This window comes from Solanum verrucosum, unplaced genomic scaffold, assembly GCF_900185275.1.
Source record: "Solanum verrucosum unplaced genomic scaffold, falcon-dt-bn FXZP01000086.1, whole genome shotgun sequence".
NCBI classification, from domain to species: Eukaryota; Viridiplantae; Streptophyta; class Magnoliopsida; order Solanales; family Solanaceae; genus Solanum; species Solanum verrucosum.
Window position 1 is genome coordinate 1,189,830 of NW_026020100.1, and position 24,915 is coordinate 1,214,744.

Here is a 24,915-nt window from a genome sequence, read left to right on the forward strand (position 1 = left end):
ATTTTTCTATGAAAAATCCAGTCTAACTGTGATTTGATGATTAGTTAAAGAATTATTATTTTTTAAATACCATTGAAATTTTATTTAAAACTCCAATTCAAAAATCCAAAAAAAAAAAATTTAAAAATCAAAATATCATTAAAGTTTTATTTAAAACTCCAATTCAAAAGCTAAAATATTTAAGTGATTATTTTTTGAGTAGGTTCATTGAAGAGTTCATATATAAAATAAAATTCAAGGCGTATTAGGGTGTGTTTGGTATGGAGGAAAATATTTTTTGAAAAAATGTTTTTCAATTTTCTCATGTTTGGTTGTTTCAAATGTTAATCAACTCATTTTCCTCAAATTTAAGGAAAATGCTTCCCTTCCAAAATTAAGGAAAACATTTTCCAAAACTCTACTTCATCTTTAAAAAAAAAAAATCTTACTCTACCCATACTCCGTACCCAATCCTCCCTATTAAAATAAATAAAATTTTTAAATTTTCTTATTTTCTAAATTTCAAACATACTTTTATCCCTACCACCAAACCAGCACCCCCCCCCCCCCCCCCCTTCAAACACCAAAAAAAAAATTAAAAACTATTTTTGAAAAATGTTTCAAATTTTAAGATTTTTACGCAACCCCTGCTCCCTACCCCCAAAAAAATTTCTTTTGAAAAATATTTCAAAATCGATTTCATTTTTTATATTTTAAGACACTCCCCCCCCCAGGCTACCCCCACCCAGGCAACCCCCTCCCCCGCCACCCCGTCAATTTTTTTAAAAAAAAATTATTATTAGGAAATATTTCAAATTTTTTAAAAAAAATCATTTTTTACGCCACCTCCACCCCTCCCCCTCCCCCCCCCCCACCACCCACTCAAGCCATCCCCGTCAATTTATTGTTTTAAAAAATTATTTTTGGACAATATTTCAAATTTAAAAAAAAAATTATTTTTACGCCCCACTCCCCACCCAGGCCATTCTCGTCAAACAAAAAAAATTAAGAAATACTTGTTTTTGGAAAAATATTTCAAACTAAAAAAAATAAAAAATTATGCAAATCCCATCCCTACCTCCTACCCCCACCCTCGTGCCACCCCCATAAAAAAATATTGAAAAATATTTCAAATTTTTTAAAAAATCATTTTTTTATGCCATCCCCCCTACCCCCTACCCCCCCCCCCGACCCTGACAATTTTATTTTTTTAAAAAAAATTGTTTTTGAAAAAGAATTTCTTGGATCAAATTTCAGGGTCGGATTTTGAAACGGTCATCGGGTCTTGTCCTAGTTTGGGTGTCGAGGTCGGGTCCTAGATCAATTATCGGGGTTAATTTTCGGATCATAAATTATTTTCCTAAAAATTATCTTAGTCTCACACTAAAAATAAAAGATATTTTCTGAAAAATATTTTTCATTCACCAATCAAACATTAAAAAAAAATCCAAATAATATTTTCTACTCACCAACCAAACATGAGAAAATAAGTTAGAAATCCACTTGTTTTCCAAGAAGACATTTTCCTTCATACCAAACACACCCTTAAAGTTAAATTAAATTGATTTGACGTTAAAATTCATTTTGATATTAAAGGTGGAAGTAGAGTAAATGGTGGTGTTGATTTGGTGGTATTACTATATGATGGAGAATTCGGCATCAAAACCTTAGGAGAACGCTAAAATATTTGATTGACAGACAAAAATAGTATTTTTATAAATAGCGGTGATACAATCAAATATTTATGGAGAGCCAAAATTTAATAACTAATCATGTATATGTGGAATTATCAGGATTTGGTCAAATTTTGATAGATGATCATAACTTGTTGTATGGAAATCTCATCAACATATATGTGTTTGCTTCTAATTTGATATCTAATCTTCTAATATAGCAATCTTCGATCCTCCATGATCAAATTAAACCCAAGTATTTAAAAAATAACAAGACTAAGTTGGTAGAATATTAATTATTATTCAAACTTAATAATGATAATTCTTCAAAAAAATTCAAATTAAAACAAATCATAAGATATACAATACAAATTCAATGAAACACACTATCCACTCAATTTTAACCATAGCTAAATTAAAGTAATGAGTATTTAATTTTCCACATATATCTCTTCTTTTTTTCCAATTTTTATAGCGTCCACATAATTTATTGCAGGAAGAAAAAGTAGATGAAGGAAAAAGGAAAAAAGAAAAAGAAGTTGGTGAAGAAAGCTCCTATGAGTATATAGTTTGCACTACTTTTATTGATGTACAATAATTAAAAACCAATCCTTAAAAAGGACATTTTTTAAAAATTGGTGAATTAAGAAAAAGTCTTTTGATTTATTAACAATTTCTTTTTTTGGAACAACAATTTATGTAAATGTGTTTTTTTCCCTTAAAAAAAATGCTTTCCAACAAAACATCTCTAAAAGTTCTTCAAAGAGAAGCATTAAAATTTTGAATGTCACGTTTTCAGAAAAATTACTGAAAAGAGATTATACAATACACCTAATCAATTAGAATTAAAAAAGTAAATGTCTCTATTATTATAAATATACAACTCACAGGAAGATAAAGATATATAGCGAACCAACGAACGTGTTTGGCGCCAATGCACTCTTTTGGCACAAAACTCATGTAATCCAATATTTCACACCATATATAAGGATGGCAATGGAGCGGAGCGAATACAGGACGGGGTAAGTTTAAGGCTATGCGGGGTGCGTGGGTTCAAGGTTGTATGGGGCAGGAGGGATATGAGGCGGGTTGAAGTCGGTCTTTAAAAAAACTAATGCGGGGCATGGCGGGGCGGGATGGATTGCGGGTATATGTGATTTAATGTGGGCTCAAACTTAATTTTAACTTTTTACATGTTATAAGAGTGAATAAAGTGATAAAACATTATTTATTAAGATAATTTCCTTAAAGCTACTAAAATATTCAAGATAGTTAATGAAAATGGTTCAATAAATAATAATGCAATTTCTTACATGTTCCTCAATTAACCTCTAAGAAATAAAAATTTAAGTTATTATTTATTAAATTAATATAACTTAATGAAAAAACGAATTTATTTTTATTTATGCGGGACGGGTTGAAAATGAAAAAAGTAGTTATGCGGGACGGGTTAAAAAATTTACGGGTTAAGCTCAACCCTCCCCAACTGCACATTGTCATCTCTAACCATATACAACTTATGATATATATATTTATATTTTCTCTGTACCTAATTACTTGTCCAATTTTATTTTTTTTGTCCCTTTTTACTCGTCTATTTTGACAAATCGAGAAAAGACAAAAAAAAAATTACATATTATTCTCTCAATTAATTAATTTTTAAAAAGGTATAATTTCTTGAAAATTTTCAATTTTTAATTCATTTCTTCATAATTAATAGGGATAAATTCACTATATCAATCATTACATAGAAGGTATCAATTATCAAATGGTATTTATTTAAATTTCTAGACTATATATAGTATGTTACAAAATGCATCAAACTATATTCACAAGATGGAAAATCTTGGTTAATGAGTTAATGTCAGACAACAAAAAAGCAAATAAAACATTGAACAGGCACAGTGAATCAGCATTGGGAGGAGTAAAACTCAAGTAAATAATAAAATGTAAGACAGAATTATAGCAAGATTATGATGACAACAAACTAGAGTGGGACAAAAACACTTGATCACGAGTTCATCATACTATATATGATATACATAAAATATACATATATAAATTTTATTAGAGCAAATTCAAGACTTGGATCAACTTCCTTTTGCACGTGAATTATGGTGATTATGACACAAAAACACAAAACATCTATTTTTTTTTTAAAAGTTTTTGTAAAACTAGAAAGTGCTACACGAGTAAATGATCAGTTTTCCAAGTAGAGCCAACTAGTCATTTTTGTCCAAGATTTTTTTCATATTCGAAGCTTAAAACTCACAACTCATATTGGTTCTTGGCACTGAGAAATTCACAGTCGCTATTCTTTAGGTGCGCATATGATAAAAACCCCGTTTCTATGCAATAACTTGTAAACTACACATGAGATATATCATGTATTAGGCAAGTTCGATGCAACAAGCTCGATTCAAATCCCCTTGCTTTTTGCTAACAAGAAATTTCGAACTTGAAAGCTTCAAAATGAAAGTTCCAAACCCAAATCATGGCCAATAACAACATCGAAGTGTCCAAACCTTTTCCTACTTTATCACATATATAATCACATAATTAATTTTAGATAGTTTACTTACAAATGCTTCAATTACGTAACTCATATCTAACTCATCGTCTCAATGTTCATGTCTACTAAAATAATTAATTGTTGTATCTTTTTTTGCTAGCTTAAAAAATGAAAGTTGTTTTTTTGAAATTAGCAATGAAAACTTTTATGATTGTATTTAATAAGGTTTTTGATTTAGTTCTCGATGAATGGGACAACTTTGCTGTTTAAACTTGACAAAACAAATTATTTTATTAATAAAAAGTATATATATATATATACTATTTTTAGTTGCTGGATTATTTAATCAGATGACGAACCTCAACATGTGGTGTACGCTTTGACTGTTTCGTGTTGATTTAATTGAGCGTAATGCACGTGAAACGCAAAAAGTAGAAATACATGAAAAATGAGCTACATTCAAAAATAAATTCGATGGAGACGTGTATGTGGAATTTTATGGAGAGGATAAAAGAAAGCGTAAACAACGCAGATCTCATTGGTTTAGGATTTCATTATGTATTTTTTCATGAGTTTTTGAAATTATTATTCACGCCAGATTTCGTCTCCAGATACATATGAGGTCAAAATTATGTATAATTTGTTTCAAATACACTGTATTTAAGTGGATTCACATGTATCTGACCCTCTCTTGCCTCTCATCCTATGTATTTATATTTCAAAATATATCTAGTATCTCAGATGCATGTATCTAGTCGATCATGTGATTTGCATATATCAGCTGGGATACATGAATTATCTTGCTCGACTCCCTTCTATCTCACTAAAAATGGAATTCAATTTGATTCTCTATTACCTTTACTTATATATATAGTGAATTTTTAAATACATATATATGACCTGAATCAAAGTTATTCATGAGTTCAAATGAATCCATTATTATATCATTAACTTTATCATCTCCGAAAAATGAAAAAATATTTTAATAAAATTTAATTTTCTACTTCAACATTGATTTATTATTCCGACGATTTATCGAGGGCACAGGGTCCCATAATCACATGACAAATTCCAAGAGGATCATTTCAGATCACGAGCACCTAGAGTTTTGTTTTTTTGTTTTTTGCGTTTGCATGGCATTAGCAAATTGAGTGTACATACTTCCTCTGTCTCTAATTAGTTGTCCCTAATTATTTATTTTTGATAAATTAAAAAAAAGAATTTTTTTTATTATATCTTTAATTAATTTACTTTAAAAAGATTGAACTTCTTGAAAATTTAAATTTTTAATCCATCTACTTCATAGTTAACAAGGATAAAAAAGTAAATTTACTATGTCAATAATTATTTTCTTAATAGGTGTGTCAATTCAAAAATAGAGAAGTAATTAGAGACGGAGGGAGGAAGTATATGATATATGGCCCTTTTAACTTTTTATCCTAATCTTTCTCTGCTATAAGACAATCCCGTGGCCAGGCGTTTCTATCAGAGTATTTTATTATTATTATTATTATTGTAATTTAGCACAATATTACGATTCTTTTAAGATAAGGATTATAGTTTTTTGATGAGCAACTTTCATATATAGCAAACATAAAAATCATATTTGTATGCTATAACTATAATTTGCATAATTGCGCTCAATAGCAAACATAAATATGTATATATCGTTATACATATACAAAAGAAAGCAATTGTATAATTTCGCTATATATATACAAAAGAAAGCAGTTGTATAATCTGCTTTGGTATACATATACAAAAGATCAATTGTATAATCTATGTTTGTATAAAGCGAGAAAGAGAGAAAGACAAAAGAAAACTGGGCAGGGAAAGATCGTACGTATTTGTATAATCATAAGTGTATAGGACGAAAATATATGCATTTATATTTGTATATATAATTTTCTCTCGCTTTATACAAACACAAACGCATTTTATACATTTGCGTTTGTATAAAAACGAGAGAGGTGAGGGAGAGAATGAGAGTGGCGAGCGAGATTCACCAGGAAAGAGGCGAAATAACAACAATTTGCTATAGGATATAGTTAAATCAAACTATGGTTATATCATTTAATTTGAATTAATAGTTTGCTATTATATATAATTTTCCCTTTTTTAATTAGTAGTTCTAGGACAATTATAACTACATTGTGAAAATAAGTTCATAAATTTATTAGTTTTCAACTCGTGAAAAGATAACAAAATGAACAATAAACTTGATTCAACATCAAAATAAAAGTCATTCATGATTTCTTATACTTTACACATGGTCAATCTATCGATTAAAGCGTGAATAGCATAATATGAAGATTTGACATTGGATAAATTAAATCAATTAAAGTGTCGATAACATAATATGAAGATCTGACATTAGATATTAAACATTGGTATGAGTCTGTCTTTAATACTAACTATCAATTATAATAAAATAAATTTTGAATTTAACTCAGTACAAAAAGACAACTAACTAATGAGGTAAAAATTGTTTAAGATCATATAAAGAATTGAATTGCAGTACCATCTAATCACACTCATGTTGGACTTCCAACAAGTAGGGAATGCCCCGACGTGCTTCTCAAAACTTTTATTTTTTCTAACAATTTATTAGGATTTAAAAAAAAAAAATCTACTCGATGATCAGTATCCTATATTAGAACTCGGATTAATAACAATTAGCATCGAAAATTAAAGTCCCCCACTTAAATATGAACATTAAGCAAAACGTGGAGCATAAACTATAAGGAGAATCTCTTGTTTTGTTACCCCCCTCTAAATAATATGTAATAAAATCAGCTTTTATGAATATTCATTTTCAAGAAAGAAAAAAAGAAGAAGTATATCATATGGGTTAGATTAATTATGAATAAAGTAGGTCGAGATCCGTGCTTGGTGAAATTTGAATAATGATTATTTAAGCCTCTCAATAATTCATGAGACAACTATGATACTCTGACTAAAATTTGGTAGGTGAAAAATTAGGCCATGGAAGATGGAGTCCAATAATTCTTTATACCTTCATTTCTCTGTCCCTTCCCAAAATTATAGTAATAAAATAATACTCTTCTCAATTAAAAATTATAGGTACCAAAATGAGAAGAAAAAAAAGTATAGTTCATGACTTATATTAATTTACTGGATTCTACTTCATTGCTTCGTTGGAATTTAGATTAATCAGAAAGAATACTGGAATTATAATTGCAAGTGCGTGTTTATCATTGATTCGAGATAATTATAGGTTTGCGTAAACTCCGGTCTCTTCAAATTCTACTTGTGAATTACACGTGATATAATGTTTATTGGGACAAACACACACAAAAAAAACTTTTCGATTTTTAAAGTATTTGATTAATTATTATTTTTTTCTTTTTTCTGGGGTTAATTACTTCTAAATTGCAACTCAAAATGCTTGCTAAAACTTTATAATGATTAAGCAAAAGAAATTGAAGAACATCTACGTACACATGTAGGCCCTTGATCTAGAATATAATTATTAATTATGTGGGGAAGAAAACATTTTAATTCCTCTTTTAGAATTATCTTGGTAGGTGAGTAAAATATGAATAAATTAGCTAGGTAAATACAACTTTAAAAAGTTTAGCTATATATTTTCTAATATATTTTGATCATCGATCTGAATACGATATAAAAGAAAAATAAATAAATTATCAATATATAATATTTTTTTTCCTTTTTTTTAAAAAAAAGAGGTCCTTATCGTATCGGTCGTTTCGGTTCAGTTTTCAAGTATATCAATTTGACTTATTGGTTATCGATTTGTAGAGATGCTAAACCATTATAGAACCATTAAGATGTTGGCTTATTAGTTATTGGTTTATTGGTTATTGATCATTATCGGTTCGGTTATCGGTTTAACCGTTAAGATTTGACACAAAAATAAATTAATAAAAATCACTTAAAAAAAAGGTGACAAATCGAATGAATCATGTACATGAGTTCACAAGTTGGATCTTGCTCAAAAGGAAACACTTTTACATTGTAAAATAACCAAGATTTTGAGATAGCCAGAAATAAAAGTAGGAAACTAAACTCTAAGTTAAGGAATTTATATACAAAATGGTATAAATATAATTATTTAATTTACTATCGGTTTATTGGTTAATCCATTAAGAAAAAACCTCAAACCGTTAAGAACAAATAACCTGATAACAAAAAAAATCAAAACTGTTATCTGAACCGCTAAACCAATAACCCATTACTGATAAACCAATAACCTTTTTTTCGATTCGATTCGATTTTGAACGGTCCTAGTTTCTACCTTCTTAATTTCTATTCTTGTCATAATGCAATGGGGTCGTATCGTTTATTTGTTAATAATATCTATCTCTTTTCCATTTCCCATTCACCAAAATCTAATTTAGGAGTGAAAAATATTGATCATTACACGAAATATTAAAAAATAAATCACTTAAACACACACCAAGAAGTAAAATATTTTAAGGACATATTCAAAAAGAAGCTAGATGATTTCTTCTTAAAATGTTTTGGTGGATAGGATTAATGGGCTATTTGTGTTGATGTGCAAAACAACTAATTGTTAAAAAATGAATATTAAGCTTTAACCAATCTAAAAAATTAGTTTAAGAGGTGAGAATTGTTCAAATCGTATTGAAGAGATCAATATGAGACTCTTTACACCCCTCACATCCAAAACAGGACATCTAATGCATAGACAATTCAATACGGGACCCCACATTAAAAATGAAAATCATGAGGAATAATCTTGCTCTAATATTTCCCTTTTTTTTTTTTAGTGGGGAAGGGTTTCCAAGGTGGAGAATCGAACTCACACCAATAAGGAAAAAATTCAGGCAATCAACTAAATGAGCTACTAAGATTCTCCAAGACTAACTCGATCCGAGAAAGTCAATAAATGTCAAATTTTTCTCAACGTACAAGCATTATTTAATGAAGAAAGTAAAAAAATAGTAAACACAACACAAAAGGTTCTCAATATATATATACTAGTATATACATAACAAGGAGAGAGTAAAGATACCAAAGACTAGGCAACAACATATCTTCCTCTTCCACTTTTCATTTTCTCCCTTCATCAAGAATCAATGGCTTCTACTCTTACTACTCCAACTCCAACTCCAACAAATGATGTTGATGATCATCAAAGTCAAGACACCACATTCTCAACCCCACTTTTCCGGCCACCACCACCGACGACTCGCCGGAGTACTCCATCATCTCTCTCTTCATCTCCATCTCACTCTTCCAACTCTTCCTTTGGATCATCACTCTCTTTCCATGATATTCTTGATGATCATAATTCCCCTATTAGCCCTACAACTCCTCTTCAATTCCCAAAAGGTGTACCCTTTTCTTGGGAAAAAATTCCTGGAATTCCAAAACAAATATTTTCCAAGAAAAATAACACTACCACTACTCTAGGTCAACTTCTCCCATTAATGCCACCACCATGTGGAAATGGAAATAATGTTCCAAATAATTCATCCAAGAAAATTACTAGTTTTCTTGATGAGTTTTCTCCAAGAAAAAATGTTGCTAAAAGTTTTAGAAAAGATCCATTTTTTGCTGCATTTGTGGAGTGTTCCAAAGATGATCAACAACAATATGATGATGACATTTGGAAAAATTCTTCAAAGGTACCATCAATAAGAACTTTAAGTGATAGATTTGGATTCATTAGCATGTATACTTCTTGCAAAAGAACTTGTACAGTCTCTGAATCCATTGTTTATCTTCCAAGATCAAGAAATAATTATAGTAGGAAGTACTAGTGATCATGAGTCAATAAAGTCCTAGATCGACAGACAAGCAGATGCAAAGTCAGGATTTAAAGTTTATCAGTTCTAAAGTGAATCTATTGCTCGTTTTAGTTATGGGGTTCACAATTAGTAATGAATTTCCCAGTACAAAATACAGGGTCTAAGCAAAAGCTAGTGAGTTTATCAGAATATGCATGCCACTAATATTGTAGCTCTGGCCCTGTCTACATATAGGTTAGGTAAGTGTTACAATTTCGTCTTCATTAATGCATAGTTATTTTCATGAAATTGTAACCTATGCTTTCGGTTTTTATTTTATTTTTCATATTGTAATTTTTCATTTGTGGATTTTATGTAATGCAACGTGAGGACAAGTCAATGTGTTTGTCCAAAATTAATTAATACTAGTACAATTATGGGTATGTTTATTTATTTCTTTGGTACGTTTGTGTGCTAGTACGTGTGAGATCCGATTCAATATCTTTTATCTGTTCTAATATCATGTTGAAATGTGTTTTCAAAAAATGTACACTTTTATTATTTATATTTTTTATAAAAAAAATTGTACAAGGAACTGTACATATTCGTCTTATGTGTCATAACAAAATCCCTTCCTTCTGTATTTCCATGTGATGATTAAATGGAATTTGAGTAAAAGCCACAAAAGGCCCATGTGAAATTTATAAAATTTTGGAACATTTTTGCACAACAAAACGATACATAAGAGGACACATAAAACTTACTAAAGAATTTAGTTACGTATAAGCAAAGTTTGAGATTCCCAAGAAGAAGTGATTGAAAATACAAAATGTCTTGTTGTCATCAATATATATGAATGAATTCTTACATTTGTGATCAAGACAAATTTTGCTTAAACGTTGCCATTTTATGTTGCATCTATCTTTTTGTTATACATTTATTTCTTTATGCATCATTTTATCTATATTCAAAACTTACTGATCGATTAATTCAAATTTCCATCGAGTAAAGTCTACTAAAGAGAAAGTGCTTCCTAAAAAATAAATTAATTGAACAATTTTACTTTTGGAGTGTTGTTGTTATCTTCTAGGTCAATTAGAATCATAAATTGGAAACTAAAAGACAACAATGCCCTTTTCTTTTCTGGGATACTTTGAGGTTGTACTAAAGAATATATAAAAAGGTGAAAGCTTAAAGTTTCACTAACTAAATTTTAATTTACTTTGTCTTTTGTACTGTACTTTTCCATGTCTTTTCCTTCATTTCCATTTGTGATGGAAAGAAAAATTTTCTATAGCATCCAATACAAGGACAAAACACTAAGCAACAAAAGCATCCAATAACCAAGATTAGCAATGTGCAAATGAAGCTTTATGCATGATCAAAAGCACAACTTGGAACTACCTATCTTAGATTCCATCATTTTTTTGTTTTCCACCGATATTCAGTATTCGAGCTCCGTGTCACGACCCAAAAATGGACATGATGGCACTCGTCTTAACCCACCAAGACAAGTCAGCCTAAAACTCAACCATTACAATAAAATGCGGAATTTTTTTATAATAAACTCAAATATATCCCCCAAAATCTGGTTGTCACGTGTACAAGCCTCTAAAGTATTACAATTGAATCAAAAGAAAAATACAATTCTCATATGACATTGTTTCTAGAGTAGAACAAGATCATAAACAGGAGTAAGAAGGATTGCTGATAAGACAAACAACTACCTCACAAATCTCCCAGAAGCCTTGGAAAAGAAGAGAATAACAAGTACCACAAAAATCCAGGCTCGTAACCTACAAAAATTTGTAGAAGCAAGGGGTGAGTACCAAACCACACGGTACTCAGCAAGTAAACCTCTAAACACGAGCTAAGGGGATAGAATACAAGTACTCCTTACACCCCAACTGAACCTTCACAACTACAATCTGTATAAAACCAGCCCAACCTAACAGTTCACAATTTACAAGCACATATCTCAACAACAACATTCTAACAATCATATATACTCAAGAACAAGCTCAATATTTATCAATTACCACCTCCACAACTACAACCTGCTTAGTACTAGCCCAACATAACAATTTACAGTTTACAAAGCACATAGCTCAACACAACACTCTAACAATTTCATATCCTTAACAACAACAATAATTTCATATCCTCAACAACAACACTCTAACAATTGCATATCTTCAACAATAAGCCCAATATATCAGTCACAAGTTTCATAGAGAGGCACTCGCAAGATCAGCAACACACAAGATCAAGTTCACCAATAATAAAAAAGTGCAATGCAATGAAATGCAATGTCAAGTATAGTGATGCATGTCTGACCTAATGATACACACCCGCTGTCTCTCAGTCCGGGACCCATGGGGGACATATCTGTCCATGCATCCATCGCGGCGCGCGATACGACCCTCGATAATAGTAACCATCGCGGCGCGCGATACGTCCCTCGAAATATAGTATCCGTCGCGGCGCGCGACACGTCCCTCGAAATATAGTATCCATCGCGGCGCGTGATACGTCCCTCGAAATGGTACATCCTCTTTATTTTCTTTTTCTTTCTCAATGCACATAACACTTGTCACAACCATGTCTCAGAACAATGCAAATGACATGTTCACACAAATAATGAAGAGATGACCATTTTCATAACATTGTACAATTCACAACAACACAATCAGGATACAACATCAACAATGATTCAACAAGCCTTTCAAACAATCATCAACACATCACACAAACAATTGATCACATTGCCTTTTATTATCCCTTTCTCATCATTAGAATTAATCAATGTGGACAAGTCAACCCATCACTAAGCCTCATTACCCTAAACACATATTACAAGGAAATACATGAATTCCATACACTTAACAAGGGTTTAGAAATCCACTTGCCTCAAGTAATCGAACAATCACTCCGGGACTTGAGCCTTTCCCTTTCGCTAAGCTTCCAAATCAATGCAAATCTAATCAAGTACATAATCACAATAAGATTTTGAAACTAGCAACACCCATTTTACTATAGGTTAGCCTAGACCCAAAAACTCACTCAATTTATAATCAAGTTCCTAAATCTTGATTCCAACCAATAGGTCAAATCTCATATTTCCTAAATTTCAAGTCTAAGGTTAAGTCATAATTTCTCCAAACACTACAACCCTGAGAGTTTTCATATAATATAATATACCCAATATTCAATTTCACATCTTAATATATCAAAACTTGAATCATAATGTGATAACTAGATATTAACTAGTGTCAAATATTAGTGATGCCTCAAAACAATTTGCAGATTAACATATTTCTAATGTTCAACTATAAACATTAATTCACTAAACTATTAGCTCCACAATCACGTCCAATGATTAGGCCATCATTGTCCAATGATTAGGTCTCATTGGACAATGATTAGGCATTAGAAATCAGCCATATTCTTACCCCAACTTCAATACATACGCCACTGACTTTGGTTCAATTTTCTTACTTTCTTTCACAACCAACATTGCAGTAATAATCATTAAAACACGACATAAGCCAATAGAAATGTCAAACCTATATTCGTTCATCAATTGGTATCAATATATAATAACTTGCCACTCACATTTTGTCCCCTTAAGACCCAATTCTAATAGCATACACAATTAAGTGTTCACTCTTTTTCCTTCGACCATTAAGAAGACTGTCGCACTGACGCCACATGCATGTTATTATTAGTGGGAAATATTAGTTAACTAATGGGACAATTTAGCGTAAACTCTTCCACTAGAAATTATGTATAAAACAACAATCATAAAAGCTCAGCCAAAATACTTACGTGAAGGAAGAGCACTCGCTGCTCATTGATGCCGCTTAGGGTTTCTCCCTATTCTCTTTATTTTTCTTTTCTAAAATAATTAAAAAGGTTAAATCTCACTAATTTTATTTATATACATGGGTCAAGTGATAAAGGGTACCAAGTAAATTATGGACTTGACCCATTAACCCCCAACTAAATAAATTAATTATTTAATAAATATCCATCAACTAAATAATCGTAGTTAAACAAATAGTTCAAAATTCCCAACCAACTTCACAAACTGATCAAAAGTGACTCAGGGCAACTACCGAGATGGGTAAAACAATAATTTTTGTAAAAATTTCTAAAAATGACTTTTCGGGTCATTACACTCCGACTAAATTCTAATTCGCGACACGAAGTCATAGTATTGAGATAAATCGTTCTTTAACAAAAACTATTTCACTCGAAGGCTCCAATATTAAACCACTGATTATTAAAAATAAAAGAATACATATATGCATTCTATCATTATTCCATATCTTTTTAGGAGATTCAAGTTAAAATAGACAACCTTTTTCTTTAAATAATGTCACAATGGTAATGGATGCATGAGCGCCTAATTTCACATTTTTAATATACTAGGCTATCATTAAAACAAATTTATTTAAAAAACTTTAATAATTTCGAAGAAATAATGACTATATAAAAAAAAAACAAGAAATATTAGTAGCCATCATTAAATATGAGCAAACAAAACGAAAATGGAACTATGGAAACATCATGGTAGCTAGGAATAAACAGCTCCACTTCACAAAAAAACAAAGTTCATGTTGTACTATTATACCTCTTTTTTCTTTTGACCTCTTTTAATATCGTATATAGTAAGCAAGTTGTTAATCATATACCTTTCTTTTAAAAAAAATACTTTTGAAATCATAAAAAAATTGATAAATAAAGTTATTATGATATATGTTCTAGTGAGAGATAACAAATATATTTAAGGCGCACACAAATTGATCCGAACACATTGAAACTTCCTTTAAAAAAAACATGATGAAAGCCTCGGTGGGGTATATTTTTGTCAATTACTAGTTTACTACTAACAAAGATTGTTGAAAAAGAAGCCAATTATATGATTCGTAAATAGGTCCACTTTGGACTTCGTACCCAGCAGTTCACACATCCATATCATTTAATAAAAAGCCATTTATTTAGGAAATAAATAGCATAAAAAAGAACACTAATAATTAAAACATCTGTGTCAAAGGGAAAGTATATTGACTAGCCTTTTTTTGGTATATGTAGTTCAATGCAGCAGTTTTTTTTTTTTTATCAAAAAAAATGTTTTACGTTGGGAATCAAACATACTAAAGGATAATTAAAGAGTTGGATTTATTATATTTTGTGTTATCTATTAATTATTAAATGATTTTATTTATTTTATATCCACTAAAAATATAAAGAATTTCGATATATTCAGACTAGCTCCAACAGCTTTCCCATATTTTATTTACTAACTCATATTTATACATTTGCATGTCGTTGGTATTAAGATTATGTTAATATTTTGGGTAATGCTAAAAAGCTAAAAATTGTGGCCAGAATTTGGCCAAAAATTTAAAAAGTCTATAATATTCTTTGTATTTTAAAATAAACTGATTTTTTTAATTAAAAGATATTAAAATTAAAAAGGTAAAAATGTTCAAAAAGGTAAAATAACATAGTGTGAAATATGTTATTTTACCATTCTGGCCAAATTTTCTGACCAAAAGGATTTTTCCTAATATTTTCTCTTTATCGTAACTTGGTAAAACTTACAACACTAATCTAGGCAAGCCGTAGACTATAATTAATTGCATGTTTTAAATCTATGAGAGTATGAGCTAAAGCGAACAATATCACTAGTAATTAAAATTAAATTGTTATATTTAATGTTAAGAGTCACCTTGTGTGCAACTGCTATATCAATAAGGATGTTGAGTTTCAAATTAAGAGTGGAGGTGTGTGTGATGCCTGCCTTAATTCACATATCATTAATCAAAATACCAAGAAAATTTAGGTATATAAGAAAACAAGCCTTAAATTAATCCTAGTGTTTGAACATTGACCAAACCTCCAACCTAACAAAGAAAATCCATTTATTTACTACTACCAAACAAAAGCTATATATGATGAGTATGTCCAAGTGAGCAAAAGTCCTCCATAACTAACAAATCAACTTATATAAAAAAAAATCGATTTATCATATCTTTTCCCAATAATAGAGATATACATATATAGCATTTATGGATGAACTATTACAAATATATATAGTCTATAGTCTATATTTCAAGAATTTGGAGGACACATGCATATGCCTTAAAAAACAATAATGCAGGTTATATATATATATATATATTAACGCCCATCTTTTATTTTTCATCTATATTAGTTAATTCGTATGGAAGGTACGATAATGGATCGTCCGTATATATATACAGTATATAGTCCTTTTTTGTATCATACCACTTGAAATTATAACTATTAAAGTAAGGAAAAAAAAACATGAACTATATAATAAAATAATATTGTACGTTGGGCAGTAGTTGTATGAGATTCTTTGTGCTTCTGATGAGGGAGCATTTAATTTGATTTTGGTCATTGTAAATCACATGTATGATAGGTTGGACCATGGTGTGTAAGCTTACCTATCATAAAATCTCTTTGGATTTTAAATGTTTCATTTTCTTTCAAATAATAAATATCTCTTTCTACTATTTTTAATCTTGTACATTTTTTAAAAAAACATAATCTTATGTTACCTTTAATTTGATTGATTTATCAAATTAATATAAAAATTGAGAGAAAAGAAAACGACTAGTCAATTTTGTGTATGTACGATGGAATGAAGGATAAATTAGTCTCAGCAATGACGTTGAATTCTTAAGGGGGTATATTTGTGTATATATGACGCTTATGAATGAGATGAACTAATAAAAGTGAGTCAAGAAAAGTACTGACAAATTTATAAGTCAACAAAGTTTTTGTAAAAAAAGGTTGTACATGATACTTTAGTTAAATTTTATAGAAAATTATTTTAACTTTCTATGAAGTTCCAAGTAGAACACACTGATGAATTGGGACTAAGATGTTATTGATTTGATTGATTGAATAATCAATAATGTTTTTATTTCTTTTTACTAATCAATATATTTTTGTTTAATTAAGAAAAAACAAAACTTGACAACCATGCATTTAATCTTTTGGGGATCTTGCTGGAGAGCAAAAATATCCAATATTATTTGGAAATGGGAAGCCAAATGACTTAAATGGTCTTGCTTAGAATGATCTCCAATACCTTACTAATGCATAAAATAGTCATTAGTTCATGTCATGTGGTGCCTGTATTAGTCATTAATTATTAAAATCCAACACATTTAACTTATAATTCTTATCATTTTGCAAGTGGATATATATTCAAGAAAACTGAAAATACATGACTCCCTAAAGTCTTTATTATCTTAATACTTCCAATTTACATTGCATCTCTCTATCTTTCTACTTGAGTGAACTCAAAATTTTAAGCTTAGATACATTTAATATGATTTGATATTGTTCGTCTTGAATTAATATAAAAAGTATTTGTATGCATCTTATAATATGTATCTTCCTTTTTAAACTATCAATGTAGGACTTTGTTAGCACAATTAAAAATTTCTCTTCAAATTAAGTTTTACATGACTGATCATCACATTATGAATTTATTTGAAAATTAATTGTGTGCACCCTAATCATCCAAATATTTATGATCACTAAAGTCTATTGACCTTTTTTGTATGTGTACAAGTCTCAAGTTACGGATAAAGATGGTAAATAAACCGTAGACCAATAAAGACACAATATATCGAACCCCATGTCATCATTCTCTGCATTTCCATACAGTACGTCTCGAAATCATTCTCTATTAGTGATTGTTGGACTAAAACAACTTTAAAATACTCTTAAGATTACGTGATATTATTCGCTTTGAACTGTGTCCGCATTTTATTCCTTAAAATTAATTTAAAATGTTTCACACCATTAAAATTAATTAGCATTACACTTATATGTACAAACTTTTTTTAAATAACTACATCAGTATGAAACTTTGTTTGCCCATTGAGCACCTTCTTGATATAGTCATATATATTGATAGCGCTTATTAACCATATTTAAGGAGAATTTCTTGGGATTTATATTCAATGTTGTCCATAGGATATCCAGTCCACTAATTAAATTTTATTTTTTTAGAAACATGTCTGCAAGTTTGCTAATGAAAGAGGGAACAATGAAGTAAGTGAAATGAAATTGCTTTTGATTTAAGCATATCTTTAGCAGAAAGTTACTACAATATGCTGTTTCTAGCAGCTGGGTGGGTACTCATCACTAATTAATTAACTAGCTTAAGAATATGTTATTAAATTAAATCTTACAATTAATTACCACTAGATACTTTTCTTAGAATCAGCTCTGTGTTTCCTTCTCCGATCCCTCAGTTTCTAATTAATAAATGATACTTCCACCGTCTCTAATTACTTGCCCATTTTATGTATTTTAGTTGTCCCTAATTAGTTGTCATTTCGATAAATCAAGAAAGAACAATTTTCTTTTATCTATTATACCCTCAGTTAATTACTTTGAAAAATGTAGAACTTCTTGAGAATCTTAAATTTTTAATTCATTCACTTCATAATTAATAGGGATAAAATGATAAACTCATTATGTCAATAATTATTTTCTAAATAAGTGTGTCAATTCAAAAATAGACAAGCAATTAAGGAAAGAGGGAATATTTTTTTTTAGCTTAAACACACCTTTTAAGAAACTACTCAGCGTTAATAAATTTCTTGAAAAGATGTAACTTTTTAGTATTTTTGTTTTAGTTATGGTAAAAAAAAATATTATTTAACAAAGCGTAAAATTGAAAAAACGTCATCAATATTTTCTTGATTATCTAAAGCACCACTTATTTTAGAACAAAACTAAAAAATAAAATAAAACACCACTTGTTAAAAAATGATGGAGTATAGTAGTAGTATAGTCACCAACGGCCAACCCTACTAGAAAAATGTCAAAGTGGGTTGGTATTTTGCAAAAGAATTTATTTTAGGAGGTCGGTTTTGTAACACCCCAATTTAAGATAAGAAGTCTCAAAGAGATGTTGAATATATAAGTAAATAAGGTTTTACTTATTAGTGACGTATTTTAAAATTGTGTAGATGTAGATCAAGAACGAATAATATCATGACTAAATTAAGTTTATTTGTGTAGTTGATTATAATCATCTTGTTCTTCCAGAAATTCTGCATTTAGCCAGAGGTCTTGAAGCACAAAAAGGTACTCTAAAAAAAGTATAAAGAATTTATCACGCCTTTTTTCAACAAAAACACAACAAAAAAGGGACCTAGTAAATTAGTAATATTGTATACGTCACTCATGGGTAATCATGATGTATTGTAAATACATATAAAAATAAATATTGGATTTTATGTATAATATTAATTACTGATTTAATTGATTATTTTTTTTGTCAATCAATTAGATCATAGATTATTTTTCTTCTAGTATAGTTTGTACCTAGTATTAATAAGCATCAAGATTTTCATAAATATGATTTTCTAAATTGTGTTTTTTTCTTTCGGACTATTCATACTTTTTTCAAGCATCGAAATAAGAGATTTTGACTTTAAGAATATTTAACTGCTTATATTAGTCTAATTTTATAAAGTTTTCTAAATCTCGTTTTCCTCTCCTCTTAATCACTTATTAAGGGGAAAATAGTCATGCATTGTGTTATTTTCTCTAATAATTTATTAACAGTGGTGGATTCAGGATCTGATGATCGTGGATGCTCAATTCCTTTAACATAAAGTTGCTAGCCAAAAAAAATAAAAATCTAGATGCTTACTAATATTTTTATAATTTAGTTAGTAAATGAAATACAAAAAATAGAAAAGTGAAAAAACATAAAAGAAATAAGCAAAAATTTTGGAGTGAAAAGGTATAAAAAGAAGTTAAAAACTATGAAGAATTTATGTTTGCCTTTTTTGAACAAAAAGATAAGCCTTTTACCAGGATTCAAACCCTAGATGCAAGGCAATAACAACTTTAAAATTCAAGTTTGGAACCAGTGCACCCATGGGACTCTTTGTTTAATGGGTTCAGAGAAATACGTTATATAACATTTTTAGTATTTTCTATATACACATACAAAAATTTTGTCGGGGTCAATGGGTGCTCGAGCACCCAAACCTCAACACGTGGGTCCACCCCTGTTTATTAGTCCAATGATTAGTGTCGTAACTCATAAGTACTCTTCAAATTTTTCCAACTATAAGTAGTTATATTCAGAGGCGAATTCAAGATTTTAAAAAGACGGGTGCACCATTGTCAGGGGCCCCCTGCCCCTTTAAGAAAACCACTTTAGGCTCCCAAATTCAAGGGCCTCGTTTATTTTAGCAATAATAGATTATAGGTTTTTCATAAACTAACTATTAAATACGATTTGTGGGAAAAAAACCATATTAAAGGAAAAAATTATGAGAAGTTTGATATATCTCGAGTACTATGTCACAAGAAAAATTAAATGCATTTGTTATATGAATTATTGATTGAAAAAGAATCATTAAAAGAAACCATTTATAAAAAATAATATGTGCAATTTTGCATCTCAAGAAATTTAAAAAGTACACTTTATAAAAAGAAAATGATAAATTTTCAAAAAAAAAATATAAGAGGTTCTAAGAGCTCTCAAGCTCTTAAATTATTTTGTTTTAAAAAATAACAAACAATGATGCTTTTTAATTATTTTTTAAAAAGAGGTCCTAACTGGGAATTGAACCTTCAACCATTCAATCAAAAACCAACACAAGAACCAATGAACCATCCAGTCATTTGTGATAATGGGTTCCTTTATTTAATATTTACTATATTTTAAATATTATATAAATAATATATCAAATTTTGTCGGTTGACCACGGGTTCCGGTGATATTTTTACACTTAAATTCGTTATATTATATATAGATATTGATCACTTATATTGTCTCAACAAATTAAATTAGTAATTAATACAAACCAATACAAAATTAAATGGTGAAATGTATTCATGAAACCTTGACAAGATTGGCGTCCAAACCTCTTAATTAGCTCAAATTTCTTTTTAAAACAAGAAATATCCAATCAGTTTGACTTGCGTTGCTATTTTATATTCTAAAAAAATATTAACGACTAATTACCAATAAACATAAAAGAGAACTCTATGTAGCAGCATATAATCTCCAAACATATTGTTTTTTTCCGGCTATATATAATACATCGACAAATCTTTAAACTTGTCAAATAAATTTTATTTAGACGCTCAAATTATGACTTGTTTCAATTGAACACCTCAACACATGATACAATATTCACATTACTGAAATGAAACGAGGGAGTATAGTATCCTTAGACCATCTCCGACCGTATTCTATTTTACTCTCCATTCTCTATATTTGGAGAGTAAAATAGAGAATGCCCTCTCCAATCACTCTCTATTTTACCCTTGGAGAACTACTATTCATACTCTCTATTTAACTTTTTGAATATTATATTATTATTTCTACTATTTTGTAATTAACATATTATTTTTCATATAAGGCTATTAATTAAATCTCTAATATTTGCAATTCTTTTTAAATGTAATATAATATATTTTTTAAAAATTGTTTTATATATACTACTTTCATCTCGAATTAATAATATTTTAATTATTTTTTTTTATTTTCGTCACTTTGTGATACAATTTGATGTTCACTATGAAGAATGCACAAAATTTAAATGATAAGATAAAAATTTAAATTTAAAAATATAATACATAACATAATAATTTAAATACAAGATAACAATACAATACAATGCATACCATAATAATTTTAAAAATCACAACAATAATTTAGTAATCCAGTAGGTCGTTTCTAGATTTAACGATATTCGAAAAAGAAATTAGTGTATGATTTAGAAAAGTTATGGTTGTGATTGCGATTGTGCTTGTTGATTTCTTTTTTCAATTATTTCTAGTTGTTCTTTAGAATTTAGAATAAAATATAATTTAATATTAAATAAAAAAATTCAAAATATTTAAATTTTATATTACATCAAATTATATAGGATGATTATTCGAAAAAAAAGAGATTTATATTATGGAATAAGACAAAAATGAAATAGATATAATAATATAATATTGAGAAGAGAGAAAAAAAATTCTTTTTTAAAGAGTAAAATAGAGAATTAAGTTGAAATTGGTTGTCTGATAAAATAGAAAACCCTATATTTGAAGAATAAAATAAAGTGTAGGTTAGAGATACCCATATAAATATTTTCTTCGACCACTTTCAATTAATTTACATTACATTTCTCTATCATTCTACTTAAGTGAAACTAGATCAAAACTTTAAACTTTTCAAATGCCTCGATCTTGCCACTTAAGTTGCACCTAAAGTTGAACTAAGACAATAGACCAAAAGATACTATTAACACACACACGAAAGTATAAACAATTCATATTTTTTTGCGTCACTTTCCTAATATAGTATTTCATTGTACTCCCTCCGTCCACAATTATTTGGCAGGTATACTGAAAATAGATATCCAAGATTAATTGTCAATTTAAACAATCAAGAAATAAGTAGTCTCTTTTTTCCAATTCTGCCCTTAATGATAGTGTAGTTCAATTGAAAAGCTATGTGGACTTTTGGTATTCTTGGTATAGTAGGGTTATATTAGTCAAATTACACCTTGTATTAAATTTTCCTTGAGGGGTGTGCATGACCTTACCTTGACAAATAATTGTGGACGGAGGGAGTATTATCTAGTAAATTAATCTCCGATAACTACACCTTCATAAAAAAATAAATATGAAAGAGATTAAATTAATCAACATTAATATAATTTTTATCTCTTAGATTTCTTGTGAGGAAAGGGAAAGAGAGTAATAGAATTATTTTTTCCACAAAAAATAGTGGGAACTTTTTTTTTTTCAACCAACGTCCGTGCCTCGGCTGTTTCGAAATCGCACCATGACCCCACTATTTTGAATTCATGTCATGTAAGACTTCATTTGTGAGGACGTCCAAGATTTTTTTCAAATACAAGGCTCGAACCCAAAATTTCTAGTTAAGAAAGGAACAGTCTCACTCGCTACACCACAATAGTTGGCGTGGAAAGTTTTTATTGCGATGTGATGGTAAGATGCATGAAGCGTATACGTGTGGTCCTGCTTGCGCCACAAGAAACTATACACTGCTTAATTAATTCTAAATTCTTCACCGACAAGGGAGTGCAGTATTTAAGTGGTGCAACTTTCCATGATTATTGAAGTGACTATATTTATTTAAATTATTCCTCCTCCGTCTAACAATAATTATTCACTATATTAAAAATAGTTATCTAACAATATTTATTCAGTTTAAAAAATCAAGAGATAATTTTTCTTTTGTTTCTATTTTACACTTGCTATTAAATACTATTTATTATCTAACACATTTCTCAAAACATTAAATTTAATAAAGTCGAAGGATAAAATAGTAATATTATCCTACTCCCTCCGTCCTATTTTATGTGACACTTTTCGGATTTCGAGAATCAAACAACTTTATCTTTGACAGTAAGTTTTTCATAGATCTTTTAAACATTTTAAATTATTAATTATTGTGACTTATAGTAATTTTTACGTAATTTATGAATATATAAATTTTATTTTTAAAAAATTGAAAATCTTGTGCACACCTCGATTAAACTTAAATTGTTTGACTCATCCAAAAACAAAAAGATCACATAAAATGAGACAGAGAAAGTATTATATATTGCTTCTTAAGGGATATGTCAAGTTAATAATGAGGAGAGAGAGAATAGATGTATAGATGACTAATTAGTTAAGCAAAACCAGCAAGTTTAATAGATAAAAGTCATGATTAGTAGGATAACTGATCAGATATGTTCATAATTTGATTGAAAATCGAACCAAAAGTATCACTTTTTTTAGTTTAGTTTGATTTTTAAGAAAATATGACGATAACTCAATTTGGTTTAGTTCAAAAAAAATAAAGAAAAAATCAAACAAAACGAGCAAATTATATTTATTTGGGTAAAAAACTTAAATATACAATTTAAGCACCTAAATAACCTCTATATAACAATAGTTTGACTTTACACCAATCTAGCAATAGAATTTTTACAAAATAAAACAATTTTTTTTAAAAAAAAAAATGGTAAAAAAAAGAAGAAGCAACGCATCATTCAATATTAAATAAGATATTAATTCCTTAATTTACTCCAATTCAGTTACCTTCCACAAATATTCATTACTTAATATTTCTCTCTCATATCTCAAAACAACGTATTGTAACAAAAAACAAAGTCTTTATCTCCTGTTTAAGGTCGTTTCACTGGTTGAAAGCAAGAACATGTCTGTTTTAATTCAACACGACAAATATGAGATATCACCGGTATGTATCGTTTTTTTTAAATTACTTCCGATTTATTTTTGTAAGATTATATAGTTTAATTTTTCAAAAAAAAAAAACAAATGTTTTCAGTGGCTGAAAAATATCTTTTTAAGGCTTTTTTGTTGTGGTTAATCATGAAAATTTTATTATTTGTAAATTGATTTTGATGAATCATTCATGGCACTAATGTTATTTGTATAATTGTTAAAACGAACATTTCGTATGATTTGTAGATTATGGTATTATGAATTGTAGGATTGCAAATATAAACAAAACCAAGATTAACACCTAATATAACTCGAATTCTATAAATTTACCACTGTTTAATGACAATATTAATATGGAAATCAATGTTAAATAGTAATGTACTCACTTTTTAATTAATTTGGTTATCCAAAATAATTTGATAAAATTCTTGGTAAGATCATGGTGTAATATTGGTTTAAAATATGTATTATATATCATATTAAATTATACACCATAATGTACACCATTCAAGTACACTATAATTAATGTGTAAATTTTTTAAAAATTAAATATTATATAATGGTATTATGCATTTAGTTGATTGTTTAATTAAAATTTATTATATAAATAAATTAGTTACTTTTGGTTAGTTTGTGGTGTATATGTTTGGTGTATATCATACATTATATATTAGATTGAAATGTACACCAAATTGTCACCATAATGTACACCTTAATCATATAATCATGGTGT

General features: G+C 28.9%; 1 protein-coding gene across 1 annotated transcript; it reads left to right on the plus strand.

Annotated features, from left to right (window-relative positions):
* The first annotated feature begins 9,172 nt into the window (after positions 1 to 9,172).
* On the plus strand, positions 9,173 to 10,355 carry LOC125824917 (uncharacterized). The gene has a single exon (XM_049504261.1). It carries the CDS (start codon positions 9,249 to 9,251, stop codon positions 9,933 to 9,935), a length of 687 nt encoding a protein of 228 aa, XP_049360218.1. The 5' UTR covers positions 9,173 to 9,248; the 3' UTR covers positions 9,936 to 10,355.
* Positions 10,356 to 24,915: the final 14,560 nt, after the last annotated feature.